We start from the raw sequence: 17,022 nt of genomic DNA, 5'->3' as shown, positions 1-17,022 counted from the left end.
GTTCCAGACTGAATGTCTGCGATCTAAAAGTTCAGTAAACAACAACAGAATGACATACTTATGTTTCTCGCGCCCATTTCCAAAGTCGTCGCGAAGGATGGAACATGGGGTACTTTAATAATAAACATAAACATAGTACGATATGAGGAGTACCAGGTTATTGGCGTAATCTACGGCAAGAGTACGGCCAACAGCACCTGATTAGACATGATTTGACGAGCGAGCATAGAAAGCTAGTATATAATGCAATGAGCTATCAAGTTATGCTTCACTGTTGATTGAAAGATTTCCAGTACGTTGTTGTTAGACCGAGCGTACTGGGGGCCACAACACGTGGTCCGGTATCTTCCTTCGACAAAAACACAGTTTATTCTAAGTAGATTTCAAGTACACTGTAGTTATATGAAGGGTCACATAATTTCAACACCTGCCTTACAACCGTAAGCGTGAGCAGTCTATAAAAATAAAAAAAAAGAAATTGGAACTCTCGAATCCCTTTTATCCCCTACACCCTTCCATGAATTCCCCAAGAATATTCCCCAGTGAGGAAGTCTACCCCTAAACACCGTCACAGAAAGAACATCTACTCATAGTTTTTGTTCTTACATATGCTAATAAAGCGCGCATGTACGGCCTCACCATCACCATCCACCATCATCTCTATTCTGTTTCACCATTTCTCTTTCATGTTTAACACTGCCACCTGACGCACAATGTGTGTGTATACTCTAGCGCACGCCAGCGCCTCGACTGTTCCCGCGAATGCCATGCAGGATTTATATCCATCAGCGAATACCGGCCGTCGTCTGTCGTTTCCCACCGCTCTCTTGCTCGCACATGTAGAATTCCCAGCCCCACGATCAAGTCAGCGCTTCGCGGGCGACAAAATGCGCTCTCCATAACCTGCATCCTTATGCCTCGACATACGCTACGCAGTACTATGCGTGTACAACATCTCGACGCATCTATCTATGTGTACGTCCTTTATATACAGCGCCGCGTACCCTCTGCCTTCCCCCAGCCCCCCTCTCTCGGCCGACCACGGCGCGATACTCAACTCGCCGATGATGTAGAACACGGCTTTTCACTTTGGAGCGCGAAGAAAGGCGAGCACAGAAGCGGTAGCGTAGTATGTATATGCGTTACAGCGTCCTGGAGAAGGACGCGACGCGCATTTTTGCGCATGTATGAATGTATCGTTGGATGCACGGTCGTTTTTGATCGCCTTCTCTCTTTCTTGCACTCACTCTCCTTCGTCGCGCAATTCACCTGCAGTTTTCAAGCGGCCCGTTGCGTCGTGCCTGTGTAACGACGCTCCTGACATCAATGAGGGCGACTTTCGTGAACCCCAACCCCCCTCCCCTTCTGCTACCCCCCGCCCTCCATACACGTTTTCCGCGCGTTCCCCCTCCCCCAGCAACCGTAGCAGCCGCGCTCGCAGAGGACTTCATGGCCTACATGGCCTAGCTGGCTACTGTACTCCGCCTCTATCACTCCCGCCCCCTACGAACGATCTTGTATCCCACTTCCCCTCCATCTTCCTGCCTGGCTTGCAAGAACTTCTTTTGTTCCTCCTCTCTCTCTTTAATTCACTCGCTCTTTCCTCCTTCACCGCTTTGAATCAAGAGCGCCTCCTCCTCCACTCGTAGAGGCCGTTTTGAAGTCGGCCGTGTGCGCTCATGGATTCATGTGTCCCATCTGTGCAAGTGCTGCTGTTCGGGTGACTGTTGCAGCTAAACCTCAAGTACATAATAGGAGAGCTGGGCTAGTTGGTCTTTCGATTTTGTAATTGAGATCAACAGCGCGAGATACTACACGCACGACAAATGAGTACACGCTGACAAAACTTCTCTGTCGTATACGCGCATCGTATTTTGCACGTACAAGTCAACTCGAGCACATCCTTAAGCCCTAAGCAGTGGTGCTCTAAAAGCTAGTCTCAAATTAAGTAGCACTGCGTTCATTCGCTGCTGAGACAGCACGCTGCGGGTGCATGCACGTTATTTGGCAACCTGGATTTGCGTTTGCTTTGTCCCCCTATGTGTGTCCCACTTTCGCCTCTCCGGATATTAGTGCACTATGCCAAGTGTGATCATGCGAAGACTATGCCTCTCGCACGTTTCCAGCACATTTACGACCGTTGGATCGGTTGCTTCATATAGGACAATGTACTTGGTACATTTTCTTTCACTCTTGATTTCTTTTTTTTAATATACCCTTAATGTATTATGTTTTGCGTCAGATCCTCAGCAAGCGTGGGATAGAGGCAAGCGTTAATCGCAGATAAATGTGTGACTGCAATGATACCTGAACACTCCCAATGAACTCGAGATCACAATATATCAAACGTGCATATATAGAAATTTATTCGAAAGTAACTGGTCACTTTGACAGTTTAGCGCACATACGTGTCACAAATTATGCATGATTAAACAAAAAAAAGAAAGTTGCTGATTTCAAGAAAAATATAAATATGTACATGTTGAATTCACTTTGTCGCTACATATTCCCGACATCGCATACTGTCGTGTGGACTTATTTGGTGTTTATGTAAACTGGGCGTTCCGCTGACTATATACAGTATTCTGTGACTCGACTTCACTTCGTAATTTGTGTTTTTATTTTGCTTTCTTTTTTCCCCACTCAGCATGACTATTAAAACCACTGTTTTACTGATTCGTACGTGGTGATTTCAAGTTTGGGCGCGATTTTATACGCTTTTATCCCGTCCCGTGGAGATGTGTTATTTTTCGATGTTCTGTGAAAAGTAGCAACTGGTGCCTTCAGAAGACGTTGACGTATTCTACTATTCATGTAATAAAGAAAGTGGTAACATTTTGTTTCACGTAGGAAGCGAAATATTCAGCAGATACATGTACATCATAGAAGACTAAAGCAAAATAAGCAACATGATTGAAAAGTTTGGTCAGAGAGTTGTTTATAACACTCCTGTCGTTATACTTACTCTTATTATATAGTAAATATTATGGCATCGAGCGGTGCCGTGTAAATACAGCCGTGTCAACAAGAAGCTAAAGTCTAATCTGTTGCGCTAATCTGACGGAGCTTAGCGCAACACGGAGCCGCCTGTTGTTTCGCACGTTCGACTCAGACGAGTTAGCACACTTCGGTTAAAACGAACACTACATGCACAAAGGCTTCGAACGCATTCGTGTAGCGGTCAGGTGATACAAAGTATCCTTCTAGGTAGACACGGCCTACGGTGAGGCTAAATTTCCCCTACACTGCGTTTCTGGCGGTCAAAAAAGCTTCATGCTGGGACGCTTTCATGGCAACCATCCGTGCTTCGTATTACATGCCTGGTTGGCAAAACTAAGTGCACGTCATTCATTTTCTATGTAAACCTTGTGTCGACTGGGGTTGCCTTGGAGATTCTTAAGAGCTCGTGCGGTACCTAACGTACATCAACTGTGTATACGGTTCAGCACCGGCGACTCCTTGATGGCAGTTCTGGGCCTCATAAATGGTGTCTTTCCTGTTTTGTTTCTTCAAAAAAGTGAGAAAAAAAACGTGGCGTTAGGCCTCAGTGCACATGTAATTTGACGTCGATTCGTCTCAATCTTTGTCCTACGCGTGGTTAAAAACAAGGGCTTCAGAGGCTATGAGGTCCTTCACGCCGATTATGTTTTCTGCGGAGGTACACACACATACTCTCCAGAGAGTCCAACATAAGTGTGAGCATGTGTCTGCCGGCCCGTGTGTGTGTGTGTGTGTGTGTGTGTGTGTGTGTGTGTGTGTGTGTGTGTGTGTGTGTGTGTGTGTGTGTGTGTGTGTGTGTGTGTGTGTGTGTGTGTGTGTGTGTGTGTGTGTGTGTGTGTGTGTGCGTGTGTGTGTGTGTGTGTGTGTGTGTGTGTGTGTGTGTTTATGTGCTTGCTTGCTTGCATATATGGAAAGATGAAGAGGCCGGGGACTTGGTAACGTGATAAACATACTGGTGTGCACATTATATTTTTTTCCTTTTATCTGCATAGTTTCAGGATGTTCAGCATAGGTGGCGCCATCTGTCGTGAAACTCTAGGGACTACGCATAGATGACAGGCGTGAAGAAATTGGCAATACCATATTGGCGCATTGTTATATTATAGTAATAATTATTGGGTTTCTCGTCCCGAAAACTCCGATATGATTAAGAGGGACGCCGTAGTGGAGGACTCCGGAGTTTTCGGGTATCTGGTGTTCTTTAGCGAGACCATCACTCTGAATACAGTGAACTCAAGTATTTCGGCTGCATAGAAGTGCGGCCGCTGCTACCGAGATTCTAACCCATGACCTTCGCATTTCAGCATCACTACCGCGAGACCACCGCGGGGGATATGCGCAGTGACATGTACTGACCGTGATGTGCTCCTGCTCCGGGTATCCTCCGTGGGATGTCCAGTGCCCACTGTTCAGCCGTTTTCCTCCGGAGGTGATCCCATTCGCGTAGCGGGTCCAGGAACGGAGGTCGTTGACCAAACGCACTCGCGAACGCCCTTAACTGCTGCTGCTGGCCTGCGAGGAAATGAAGAATTTGGGTGAACTTCAGAGCGATGGTTCGCTGGGAGAGTTGGTAATGCATCTTGACGTAGCCTGCATGTGAACTAAAGAGATAAACAGAAAAAAAGACGATAATAGCACTGTGATCGTGCTTGCCGTTTTTTCCTTTGTTTTAGTCAGTTTCATGCAGGCCAGTCAAGATTCATTAAAGTTGGGCACACCTAAATGCATGTAACTGTAGCAAACCTGTCCCTAAGGCGGTGTATATATCGTTTTTTTTTATCGGAATGTGAGCAGAGGAAAAAACACTATATGCACTGTTTCTCATGATTCATATTCAAAGCTCAACAGAAATGAATTGAGTTGCTCTTGATAAAGATGCTGGGGGACAATTTTTTTTTTTTGGACTGTCCGCGCACGGTCTTCAATATTTGCTAGAATTATTGGCGTAACTGCGCAGCCTGCGGGATCTAAACGAATATTTTCTTTGTTATTAACCAATGGCGTGAGCGTCAATACCCACGTTTACGACTAGCATGAATCTCAGCAAAATAACTTGCCTGACATCTAATTAAGCCTGACATCTAACATAATTTAGCCTGAGTATCTGAGCCAACATGGACCACAAGAGATATCGCAACGGCACTAACATGTTGCTTCTCGAGATCTTGCTTGTCAGCAGAGACAGCAACATCTCCAGAAGCAATATAAATTATTATATTTTGTCCAGAATTCCGTGAAACGAGGTTTATCTTCGGAGTTTAAATTCTACAGAAGTTAGACAACTTGTAAGGCCATCTGTCAGACCACCCAAGAGTCATTCCTCTTTTTTCTACTTGTTTGTTTTGCGCTTGCAGGTAAGCTTAGTAGGAAAGTAAAAATAGGGAGATTGGCGAGATATATTCTTGACAAGATAAAAGCGCAGCGTGCTCAGTGCGCGAAGAAGGGACGGTATTTAGGATGAAAAACCAACATACTTTGCAGTTAGCTACTTATGCTAAATAAACAGTGAAATCTACATAACAAAACAAAAAACAATCGCAGAGCACGTCGCTTTGTTAACTTCTTTTTCTGTCAGACAAGTCTACGCTAAACAGATGTTTGAGGCTCTCTAATCTCTGCGATCGTTCGTGCGTTTTGTGACATAATCACGCGATCTTTCACGGTCGCATCCTGACGGCTGTGAACCTGCGATAAGCTTCTCCGAGGTTCCGTTTTTCTTTTTGACCCTTCGTAAACCTGAAGCTGCGGGCGATGCATAATGCACGCTAGACAAAACAACAACGCAAAGTGCAATTGGCGCACTTTCGCAATCTCGAGATAAGACAAAAAGAGCGATTGCCCAATGCTTTCGAGCGCACAACGCGGGAGCCTGAAAGATCGAACATTAGCATAAGCACGGGTGGCGGGCGAGCCTGTCTATATATGCAGGAAGGAAGCAAATACAGCATAACGTCCAAGCAAATGTCGGCAACGAGAAAACGGTTCGCGCTGAGCAAATAGTGCTGTAATATTGGTATACGGGGACGTACGGCACGCACTAAAGTAAATATGCGCCACAGGACCGACGTGGTTCGCTCAAGACCCGGCACATGAGCCGTTAACCTGACGAATATGCGTTCGTGAAGTAGGGCCATCTATCGACCAAAAAGACTTTGGTGGGGGGCTGCTTTATCAGAGAAGAGATCGCGAGAGGCGATATCGGTCTCGCATGTGCGCCCTGTGTACACACGAGCACACGCGATCGTACACCCACGGCTGAGCTGAGATTAGCCAAAGTGAGCACGCCCATAGGAAGGGTAGGGGGCATCGGTTGCGCATAGAACAAACCGCTCGTGTATGCTTCGCACATGCGTGCGCATTCGCTTGCACGTTCGCGTGTGCATGGTGGCTGCACTGTGGCCGCGTAATTTGCCAGTTCCTTTTGGTCCAGCGCAGGAGGGGGCCGGCCACCAGTAAACCGCACGATGCTTCTTCTCGTTTCGCCATGTGGGTGGCGGGAAAAGAGAAGCATGGTTAAGTGGGGAGAGGGTGCAGCCTAGGGTGCCGCGGCGGGAAAGGGCGATACCACGGCTTTTCGAACGCACTTCGATGCACGCTAGAGAAAGGCCAGTCGGTGTTGGGCTGTGTGTTGATACGTTCGTGCTGTTGGAAAATAGCTTAGTGCGTGAGCGGCCGGCTTGCGAGAGCGACCCGGGTGGGCCAGCCTACTTAGCGCCAATCGCTCATCCAGATCGCTACAGCCACCGCCGTTGCATCCGCAGACTGAGGGGATTGTGGGGCTTGATGAGGGGGTGCTCGGCGTTTGTTTTCGCGGCGTTCTCGCGTGAAACTGGCTATGTTGGTGTTTTCGGGATTCAGAGGAAAAAAAAATCTCGAATACGCACGAAGAAGCTCCACGGGAATGACCGTCAACTTTGCTGTAGTGTGTTTTTTGCTCGTCTACTCGTTCACATTAGTGTATACTCGACTTGTATCGGTTCTACGTTTTCTTTATATGCGCACATCTTGTCTCTAATCAAGATAACGCTGATTTGTCAAGTTGAAATTGTACATGTGACATGATTTTGGAATGGCACTGCACTGGGCCGGAACGTCTCTAAGTCACGTTGCCTTGTAGACGATAAACAACAACAAAGGGACGTTCCTTTGCGGCTCTTGTACCTATTGCAATCCTCCCAAAAACTGAATATGTGCATCCCCAAAAAAACACATTTCTCTGCGCAGTCGTCACCAACTCGGCCTCTTCAGCGAGTTCACCAGAGGCGGCGCGCGTACGGCAGAAGAGCTCGCTGACAAGCGCAAACTTTTTCGTATAGAAACTGCTATCTCAGGCAGTTTTCGTGCGCGCTGGGAAACCCAAACAACAAACGCTTACGTACAGGAGACAAAAATGAAAACGTGGGAGTAGACGAAGCTCGCTAGAAAACAAACAAAGCAACGTGTCGGAGAGCAGAGACAAGTACAAAGTCGGTCGGCCCAGGAAATACGAGTGTGGCTCGCAGATTAACGACGATAGTTATAGCGCGAGAACAAAACGACGACATAGAGACAAGAAGGACACGAAAGACACGAAAGTCTCTGTGTCGTCGTTTTGTTCTCGCGCTATAACTATCGTCATGCCATACCAACTAGCCCAAGCTGCCACACTTCTAAGTCGCAGATTAAGACCCAAACCGGCGGAAACCCAGATCACCGCGCTCGACAACTCGGTGGTAGCCACGGCGGGACTTACGCGTGCATTAGGAATGTCGCAGCTTGGGCTAGTTGGTATGACATAAAGATAGTTATAGCGCAATATCAGAACGACGACAAAGGGACAAGAAGGTTCTTCGTGTCCTTCTTGTCTCTTTGTCGTCGTTCTGTTCTTGCGCTATAACTATCGTTACGCGTGCCAGTCACCTGAGTGGACGGTTGGAAAGGGAAGCACGCGGAGAGAAAGGGCAGCGGAGTGTCGAAAAAGGGTGCACACGCTAAGAACGTAGGGACACGGTAGGGAAAGGGTCCGCTGAACACAAGGGCCGCTTGCTGTGCGCGCCGGCCGCGTTTGCGGCCTGAGCGCTCCCTGTTCGTCGTCGCGGAGAGGAGCTGGCTTCCATTTTGTACCCCTTTCTCCCTTATACACCTAGGACTAGGTAAACAGGGCCGCTCATTAGGCTGTCGTGGCGCTAACTTGATTACCGGATGAATGAAGCGGCCTTCGCCCTCGTATACGCCTGCTCTCCTGCGGACGACTGGCATCGACGCCGAGCTGCTTCTGTGCACAGCAGTTCGACCGCACCACACTGTCGTAAAGCATTGTCAGTGTGCCGTACTCTTACGGGGTTCCCCACGAAGTTTCGAATGTTGCACAGAAGTGTGGCAGTTTTGCGCTGGTTGGTATGACATGACGATAGTTATAGCGCGTGAACAGAACGACGACAAAGATACAAGAAGGACACGAGCGCTCGTGTCCTTCTTGTCTCTTTGTCGTCGTTCTGTTCTCTCGCTATAACTATCGTTGCACAGAACTCTCGCGCTGCGCAACTTTCCGAGGGAGCGAGAAATTCATACTGTATCGTGGCCGAGCTTGGTTAGGTTAGCGCTAACCAAACGCACGACCTGTTTTTTATTATTATTTGTTGAATCATACAATACAAAAGATCATCAGACTGCTTGGACCCGTAGCCAATGGCTAGTCCTGGTATTCAAGGTATTCAACCGACACGTTACCTAACGGGAATCAAAGTCACAAAACCATTCTTTCATAAATGTTCTTGGCTATAGTGGCTGGGCTGACAGCATTCGTTAATGACAAATAATTGTCACAACATGCCGCGGTGATCTATAGTGACTGTGCTGCTTTACTGCTGACCAGTAGCTCGCGGGATCGAATCGCGGCAACTGCGGCCGTGTTTCGATGCGGGTGCACACGGCTATGCACACGGCTCCGTGTGCTTAGATTTACGTTCTCTTTGACGACTTCCAGGCGGTCAAAATATCCGGAATCCTCCACAACGGCGTCTCCAACAATCATATCGTGGTTTTAGGCTGAAAAACTCCAACTATTATCATGATGATACCCTAAGTATCTGGGTAGGCTGATATGCTGTCTTGAACACGGTACTATAATGAGAAGCTTTGCATAATTCGTGCCCCGAAGCCTGCTTTTTCGTGCAGTTTTCGGTGGCGGTAAAATCAAGTATGCTCTCGACGTGCGCAATGTTTTTCTCTGTGGCTGCGTAATGTATTTTATGTACTTCTTGTATATTCGATATGTATGTATGTATGTATGTATGTATGTATGTATGTATGTATGTATGTATGTATGTATGTATGTATGTATGTATGTATGTATGTATGTATGTATGTATGCAGTGAAACCCTCATGGCGTCTAGGGAAGGTAGGGTTGAAGATGAGGAAGCATCAGAAGAGGAAATTGGAAGGACGCACTGAATCTGAATAGCAGGCTGTTCCTTAAAGGCCCCAGGGTTGTTAATAAAGAAGAAAAATATTCATAAATTTACTGTCTTGAACTTCCCATTCAAAACATTCGCGCCAGACGTTAGACGCCCAAGCTACTTATGTACGTTTCAGCCGTTTCTTCCCATGAAATATTGCCAGAAAGTAGCCCCACGTTGAATCTTTTTTATATTTACGTACACAACCTAGCGATTGTGAAGCGATTACCTCAGCCTTTACGCCATACTTGATAAGTGGCAAGCAACGTTCATGGTGGTGCTACCAGCACCCCTATATATATTTTTTGACGCACATGGTATGGCTTACGAAACAAGTGTGTGTTTGATTCACAGTTTAAGAAACAAGATCTTCTCGCCTTACTCTCACTAACATCCTATTCAGAAGAAAAGCTCAAAACGTGGTTATTGCACTGTTCGCAGTTGAACCGCCAGCAATGCGGTTGCCACATTCCCGAACAATAAGCCTACATATAGATCTGCCGGAGTGCATCGATGTCGAAGAAAATTGGCGGGAGCCTTTGTTGCTTTCTTTGTATTCAAGAGCGCCGCATTTATTTCCTTCGCATCAAACCTCCCCAGAAGCCGCGCCTTCGACCACCTCTGGCCTCAAGAAAAGAAAGTTTCCTTTTCCTTCGATTACGCCCGACGGTCTTTCTTCTTCTCACCTTTTCTATACGGCCACTGACTCGCCTGCCGGCAACTTGGTCTTCGTGGTCAGCTTCGGGCACCACACGAGTGTGATTGCCGTGCGCCGACTTCGTGCCTTCGCATTGATCGACCCCAAAAGCCAGGAATGAAATGGGCGCGGGCAGGAACAGTCCGGCGACAGGGAAGAAAAGGAGGTGGAGGGGTCTGAACGTCGTATCCGAAATTATCGCGTCCCGCTGGCGGCGACGGCTTCTGCGACCGAGCAGTCGTATCCATAACGCAGCGGCGGCGGCGGCATTGGCGGTGTCGTAGGGCGGCAAAGGTGCAGCGTCGGTGTGGGCGAGTGCGAACGCGACGGAGAGTACGCCAGAAACGTTAAGGCAGCGGCTGCTACATCGGCGCCCTATTGATCGGAGACCCCCGAGCGAGTGAGTGTGCCCCGTGTGTGTGTGTGTGTGTGTGTGCCGCCGTGTTGATTCGAGGCTCCGCCCCCCCCCCCCCCCTGAACCTCCCCTCTTTTTCTCCGGTCGGCTTTCGCTCTCCGACGTTGCTCCAACAGCAACAGCCGCGGGCGACGCGTCCCATGGTTTCGCCGCCGTCGCCAGAGGCGTGTGGCGCCCCTTTTTTCGCAGCGCCATGCATAAAACATCAGGTTCATGCTGCCGTGCACCCCCTTCCTTCGTCGACTCTCCACCCCCGCACGTGTAGCGCGACTGCGGTGGTGTGGCGCAGGCCGGGGCTCGGCCCCGGATATGTCAGCGCGTGCATGTGTCCGAGTGGTGTTTATACACGAGCTGTGTATACGCCACTGCATGTTTTGGTGGACCCCTCCGGCCCCACCTTTCATGGCTGTTGCTTTATTCGTTCTTCTTTAGCTTCCAAGTGCATCGAGCTGCGGCGATTACCTCGTCGCCCTTATTCCGTTCAATGTTTTCACGTCTTCGGTGACGAAGTAGTGAGGAGTGCAGGTTGCCGTCATGCTGCAGCGTAACGTGCAGTAAGCGCCAATCACTTTGAGTGACGGCAGTTTGAAGAAAGAAAGAAAGAAAGAAAGAATAAAAGAAAGAAAGAAAGAAAGAAAGAAAGAAAGAAAGAAAGAAAGAAAGAAAGAAAGAAAGAAAGAAAGAAAGAAAGAAAGAAAGATGCCGAGAAAGGAAACATTTTGAAAGAAATTAATACACGCGCTCATCCAGGGTTTCCTGGAGCACATGACGATACCTGGACATCTGAATTTTCGCTTCTAAATAGAGCAAATCTCACTCTGGAACAATAATCTTACCCTTGCTGCGAAAACTAACTTCTCCTTTTTTTTATGAGAACAAAAAATGACCCCCGAAATTAAGCATGACCAATAACAATAGCAGTGTAACAAATAGCAGGCGGACGACGTCGTGCTGCACAGAGCCGCGCATCGGACACGATGTCCACGACTGGTGTTATTACGAAATTTCTGTTAGATGTAACTTGCGTCTCCTGCGCTAGAGGTTCACAGTCACATCATGGGTTTATCAAAATCATGATCGGTGTCTTCGTCCACAATATGCTATACGGAACGAGCCAGGGACGGCTCCAGGTGTTGGGTGGTGCTTCTGTGAAATTTTCATGAGTTTCCCTGTCTTTTATCTCCTCTTCACAAGCGGTCGAAACACAAGGCCTAAGTTATCTACACAAGAGTGTAGAGAAAGTGATTCAATTCCTGACTAAAAGATACGTTATATCTCACAGTGATACATTTTGGCCAATTACACGAGTTAGGAAGCACTCTGGTGCACCAGTGCACTGCGGAAAAGCATCTTGCAAGCTGTAGCAGGGGCTTAGTGCGATTACTGTTTCTATCATCACTGGTTACGCATCATTAAAGCTAATCGATGCATTATCTATTACAAGCTCACAGTAGTTCAGTAAATTTTAATTGGACGTATTCACTGGATTAGTTACTTACGTAATGAGACTGTATGAAAACTAGCATGTTTGTTAGCGTAAAGCCCATGAATTTACAGCGAAAAAAAAAAAAAAAAGATTCCTCCACAAGTCAAGATCACCTGTTAACGTAGCGTAATGTTTTATCCCTTCAGTGCAATTACGCAGTACATGCCCAATTACGCAGTACGTTTCCAATAGACTAGATCATATACATAAAGTCGGAATGTCACCATGTAGAACTCGCGCATTTTTAAAATTCATTTATACCACGTACATCAAAAGAATGGAAGTGCCTTCCTGCACCAACGGTATAAATTAGTGACTCTAATTTATTCAAGCGTGCTTTACCAGTGACATCACAGTTTTCTTTCCACACTTAGCCTACATGGTGTATATGCTATGTGTCATTTTACGTGACACATGGGCGTATTTCAACTTTCACTGCTTCATTGCATTACTTTTATTTCTTTTCTGTGTTGTCCTCCACCATTTGCCAATGTATAATGTTGCTGAGTTACTTATCGTAATATTTATATTGATAATCTTTACATATTGTGCAAAGTTATTCTATTATTGTATAACTGCGACACTTCTTTTGTAAATATAACCAAGTTCCTTCTGTAATGTCTACTGACCCTAAAGGTAAACAACACAAAAAACTCATTCACAGAAAAGACGAGCATGTTCTGAGAACTCGTTCCTTTTTTTTTTTGCTCTATTTATAATTCGAAATGAACGCAGTGTCTCATTATCTACAGAAACTAAGCGCGTTTTAGTTATCCGCGCGACAACGGATGCAAATGGGTTGCACGCGGTGCAACCAACTTCTATTTAATTAGAAAAGTAACGATGCTACATTGCCAACTGATTTATAGACTCACGCTAAATGCTCACGTATGTGCACAAAGTTTTTTTTTCCCTATCTTTTTTCTTTCTCATCTTTCTTGTCCTCTTTCTTAATCTCCCAGTGTAGGGTAGCCAACCAGATGTATTTCTAGCTAACATCCCTGCCTTCTCCTTTTTGTTACTTCCTGCCTTCCTTCCTTCCCATCGGGGCAACACCAAGGGGGATGTAACTGCTCACTGCGTGATCTGCTTGCAAAGCTATTAGCGTCAACGTCAGGACACTTTACGGCGTATCCACGTGCCAGTCCACAGCGTTTTCTTGTGAAGGAAAGACGTGTGAATTCAAGTGCTCGTTTTTTTATAGACACAATATTATATAGATACAGTCTGCCACTTCTCAATAACGTTTTCTAATAGGAACACGAGCTCTCTCGTTCGAACATGATATGACCCCCATACTACGCTCAGCCACGCGCGAACTATATGCGCTGCAGATCACGAGTCATCGCAGGGGAGGTCGGCCTTCATGAAACACTAACGCACGCAGGCTGCACAAGCATCACGTGCACGTGATCGCTTGTATACGCTCGGTTCGCGTGTCCGAGCCGAGCCGTGCCCGGCCTATCGCCCCGTCTGTTCCAGCAGGTGTCCAGCCTGGCAGCAGCGCCACGCCGGACCACGCACCGGATCGATGTCGTCGCCGTCGACTCTTGCTGCTCCCGCCTCCCCTTCACTCCCAATCCTCCGGAGCATGAACACAACATCTCTCCCGGGAGAGCGCGGCCCATCGCCCGTCACCCTCTCCTCTCGTCTCCTCCTGCTGTATATATCAGCTCTTGCGCCTGCCCATCCGGTCGGATATTTTACAAGCCGTGGTACCTCCTGTCCACGCTGGACATCGGTTCGGCTAAACACGCTCGCTTCTGTTCGCGCCGACGCGGGCGCCCCCCCCCCCCCCCTTCTGAATACGTGTCTCCCACAGGCCACCACTTTCGCAGTTTGTATATATGCGTTGAGCGCTGTGCCTGTATAGTAACAAGCGTTAAGTTAGCACACCGACTGCGGGTAGCAGCAGAGCGTAGCAGCAGAGCGGGTAGCAGCAGAGCGGGTAGCAGCAGAGCTAGCAGTAGAGCGGGTAGCAGCAGAGCGCCGAGTCGATTTAGCTGCGGGTCGGCTTTCGATGGAATTTAGTCTAATGCGTGCACTTCACGCCAACTTTTCGTTGTTGTGGTCAGCGCTAACTTTACGCGACAAGGAGGGAAGCTCGAGAAAAAGTCGTTAAATTAGAGAACGTTCGTAAGCGACACAAGAGCAGGAGTGTTACAGGAATCTCGCTTCTCTTGTGTTTTAGAATATAGATACAAATTTTGGTTACACAGAGGAATGTAAAGCGATAATTATCTTCTGACGGCGTAAGACAGGCGAAGTTGCAATATGTGAAATGCGGAATTTCGCAGCAAATGGAAAACTAATCGTTTGTCGATTGTACAATTCGCGTAATGATTTTCCGACAGATTCTTGGGGATTCTTCGAATAATGACGGATTGAAGACTTTTTTGTCTCCCTTTTATTTCTGTTTTTGTCTTTTATCTCTGGACACATTTCTTCGTGTTGAGAATGTGTAGCCGTAACTGCCTCAGCTCTTCGCAACCACTTCTGAAAGATAATGACGAATTCAAAGACCATTTACTTGAAGCACCCTTGGGAGTTCATTAATTACTTGGCGTTCATCAATTTATTCTTGTTTTTTCTTAGATTGTGAATCCCTGTAATGATTAACGCAGCCCTATAAGCCCATCGTGGAATTCCTCTTAAGCAGGAAATCTATGCACCCGCTAATGTGCGTCTGACACACAAATAGAAACTGTAATGATCGTATTTCTCTCAGCTTGAGAAATTGTTCATCTCAAATAGGAAACAAAGTTATCTCCCAAGGCGCTAATTAATTTTCGTATTTACGGTTTCACAGCTCAAAAACATATCCCTACTTCTAACCTATAGATGACTTCGTGCGAAAGCCCACAATTTCTTTATACTCTAACCATGAATATGTGGAGAATAATACGCTTCATAATATGTGCTCTCAATATATAGTATAGTTAATTGCGTTGCTTTTTTTTTACTGGAACTGTTCAACAGACCACACCATCTTGCGTTCACTTTGAGAACTCTATCACGATATAGCTCTGTCTTGAATCATTTACGTAGCTTAATTCTGTTGCTTCTCAATTCATAATAGACACGGATATGTGATGTCTTTACATCATGCGGCGGCGCCCTTGGAGACTGTTTCTACTGTTTAGCTTTCTTTGATTTACCCATCATCTTTCGCATCTCTCTCCACTTTTTTTTTTTCAGTATACTCAGTAGTCAACGGAAGACATATTGTTAACCTTCGCTTATTTTATTGTTCTCTCTTTGTCTGTTCCTTTGTCGCTTCCTATGTTTAACATTGGGTTCTCTAAAAAGGAAACGACAGTGATGGCTCCTAGACCCCTTCGATCACTTGAGGCCACATGGAATCCCCGGAAACTGCTCTTTCATCAATCGTAGTAAGCACTAAGCCAGAAATTTTTTATTTTCGGCAACTTCACTGAAATGATCATTAGTGACACATTGAAACCAACGCGTGCGGCTTGAAACACACCATGCGCGACTGCATACCACGAAGCCGTTAACGCTTCAAACGTCTAATAGCACACACAGCTGGTATATATAGTCAGTGTTGCAAAAGCACGGCAGTGGCGTTGTGGGACAGTGCTCGCGACGGGTGACAAATAGAGCAAGTAGGGAAGCCTTGATGGGAAACAAAAAATGAATGCTTGAATGAGAAAGATGGTAGATAGAAGGGAGGATGTGGGTAGAGGAAAAGAGCATGGGCGGAGGGCTGGTCTAAAATCCTGCGACAGGCAACATCCCGCTGGAACCTAACGATCGTACAGGCAACTGAACCCCAGTGTACTCAGGCCGCGGCTGTGAACGGGGCGGGGAAGGGAGACGCAATTACGGTTCTATCGGGGAAGCCCTGGAGTATCGTTGGCCACCCGCGGTTCAAATCCCCAGCACCCGCGTCATCCGTGCGTCCCACCCGTTTTTTTTTTTTTTTCCTGAAAAAACGAACCCGCAGGCGTTTATGACGTACACGCAGAGACCAGCCGTGCACTACATACGCTACTTCAATCGCACACCCCGCAGCATCTTCCGCATCCTGTGGCACTCGTCCCTCTGTCCCGGCTTCACGACCACGTTGACCTCAGCGACTGCCTACAGGCGTGGCCTCCGCGACTAGCTCCAGCAGCGCGCTGCCGGATCTTATCGTGGAGGCCACGGTTCAGGTATCCGTCCGTACGGCTCACCACTCTCCCCCGGCTAATCGAGTAATGTTTTGGGACGGAGAGAGAATGTCGTTTGCTATCTTATGACGCCGTAATCTCTAATGGTTCAGCGTGTGCTTACATGAATGTGAGACTGTGCGGTGGAGGCACTTGGACGTTCTGTGGAAACGACAAAGCATGCCAGGGAAACAACTGCAGCTGAAGCGCAGCAGCTTTTTGGGGAGAGCCATAGATAAAAGTGGGTTGCCTGAACACAAACTACTGTTATCATGTAACTTGTATTTGTCTTTTCCTAAATGCGCTAAGAAGCCAGCGCTAGAGGTTTACCCAAAAGAATGGCGTAAACAACTTACAGAAAATCAAGCCCAGCTTTGCTTTTGTCTGCCGTGAAAGTTTTAGGGCCGAATTCACAAAGCTTCTTTTCCGTTGGCGCGTTTTTCCATTTGTCCGATGGCTTTGCTAATGTTGTGTCGCATCGTTATCGGATGAAATATCTACTCGAGAAAATTTTTAGTGTAAGACATTTTTGTCAATATACGGACCCTGAATTTTCACTTGTGTTAATTCTATCTATTTGTCATCTAACGCATTCAGCATTGCAAATCCTCCCGCGCGCAAAACACGCGTTTTACGAGCAACACACGCAGCCAGTGCAATCTCGATTTTCCCCGTGGTTTCTTTTTCCTCGCGTTACGCTTATCCGGGGTGATCAAAATCACGCAGCTGTGGTGTAGCATGCGGTACATTTTTTTATTATTATTTCTGCCACGAAAGTACACATAGAGAAAAACCGAGCAAAAACATAAAGAAA

At 47.0% G+C, this 17,022-nt stretch overlaps 1 protein-coding gene across 2 annotated transcripts in view; it reads right to left on the bottom strand.

The window, feature by feature from the left end:
* LOC119174734 (uncharacterized) overlaps positions 1 to 17,022 on the bottom strand; it is a 138,990-nt gene that overhangs the window by 30,868 nt on the left and 91,100 nt on the right. For both annotated transcript variants that reach the window (XM_037425767.2, XM_075895185.1), the window contains exon 3: positions 4,357 to 4,512. In XM_037425767.2, the coding sequence (XP_037281664.2) occupies positions 4,357 to 4,512 (156 nt within the window). The remainder of the gene's footprint in view (positions 1 to 4,356; positions 4,513 to 17,022) is intronic.

The sequence above is a fragment of the Rhipicephalus microplus genome, chromosome 5, assembly GCF_043290135.1.
Source record: "Rhipicephalus microplus isolate Deutch F79 chromosome 5, USDA_Rmic, whole genome shotgun sequence".
In the NCBI taxonomy this organism is placed as follows: domain Eukaryota; kingdom Metazoa; phylum Arthropoda; class Arachnida; order Ixodida; family Ixodidae; genus Rhipicephalus; species Rhipicephalus microplus.
Note: the sequence above shows the minus strand (reverse complement) of the source record. Positions and strands in the feature narration are given on the sequence as shown.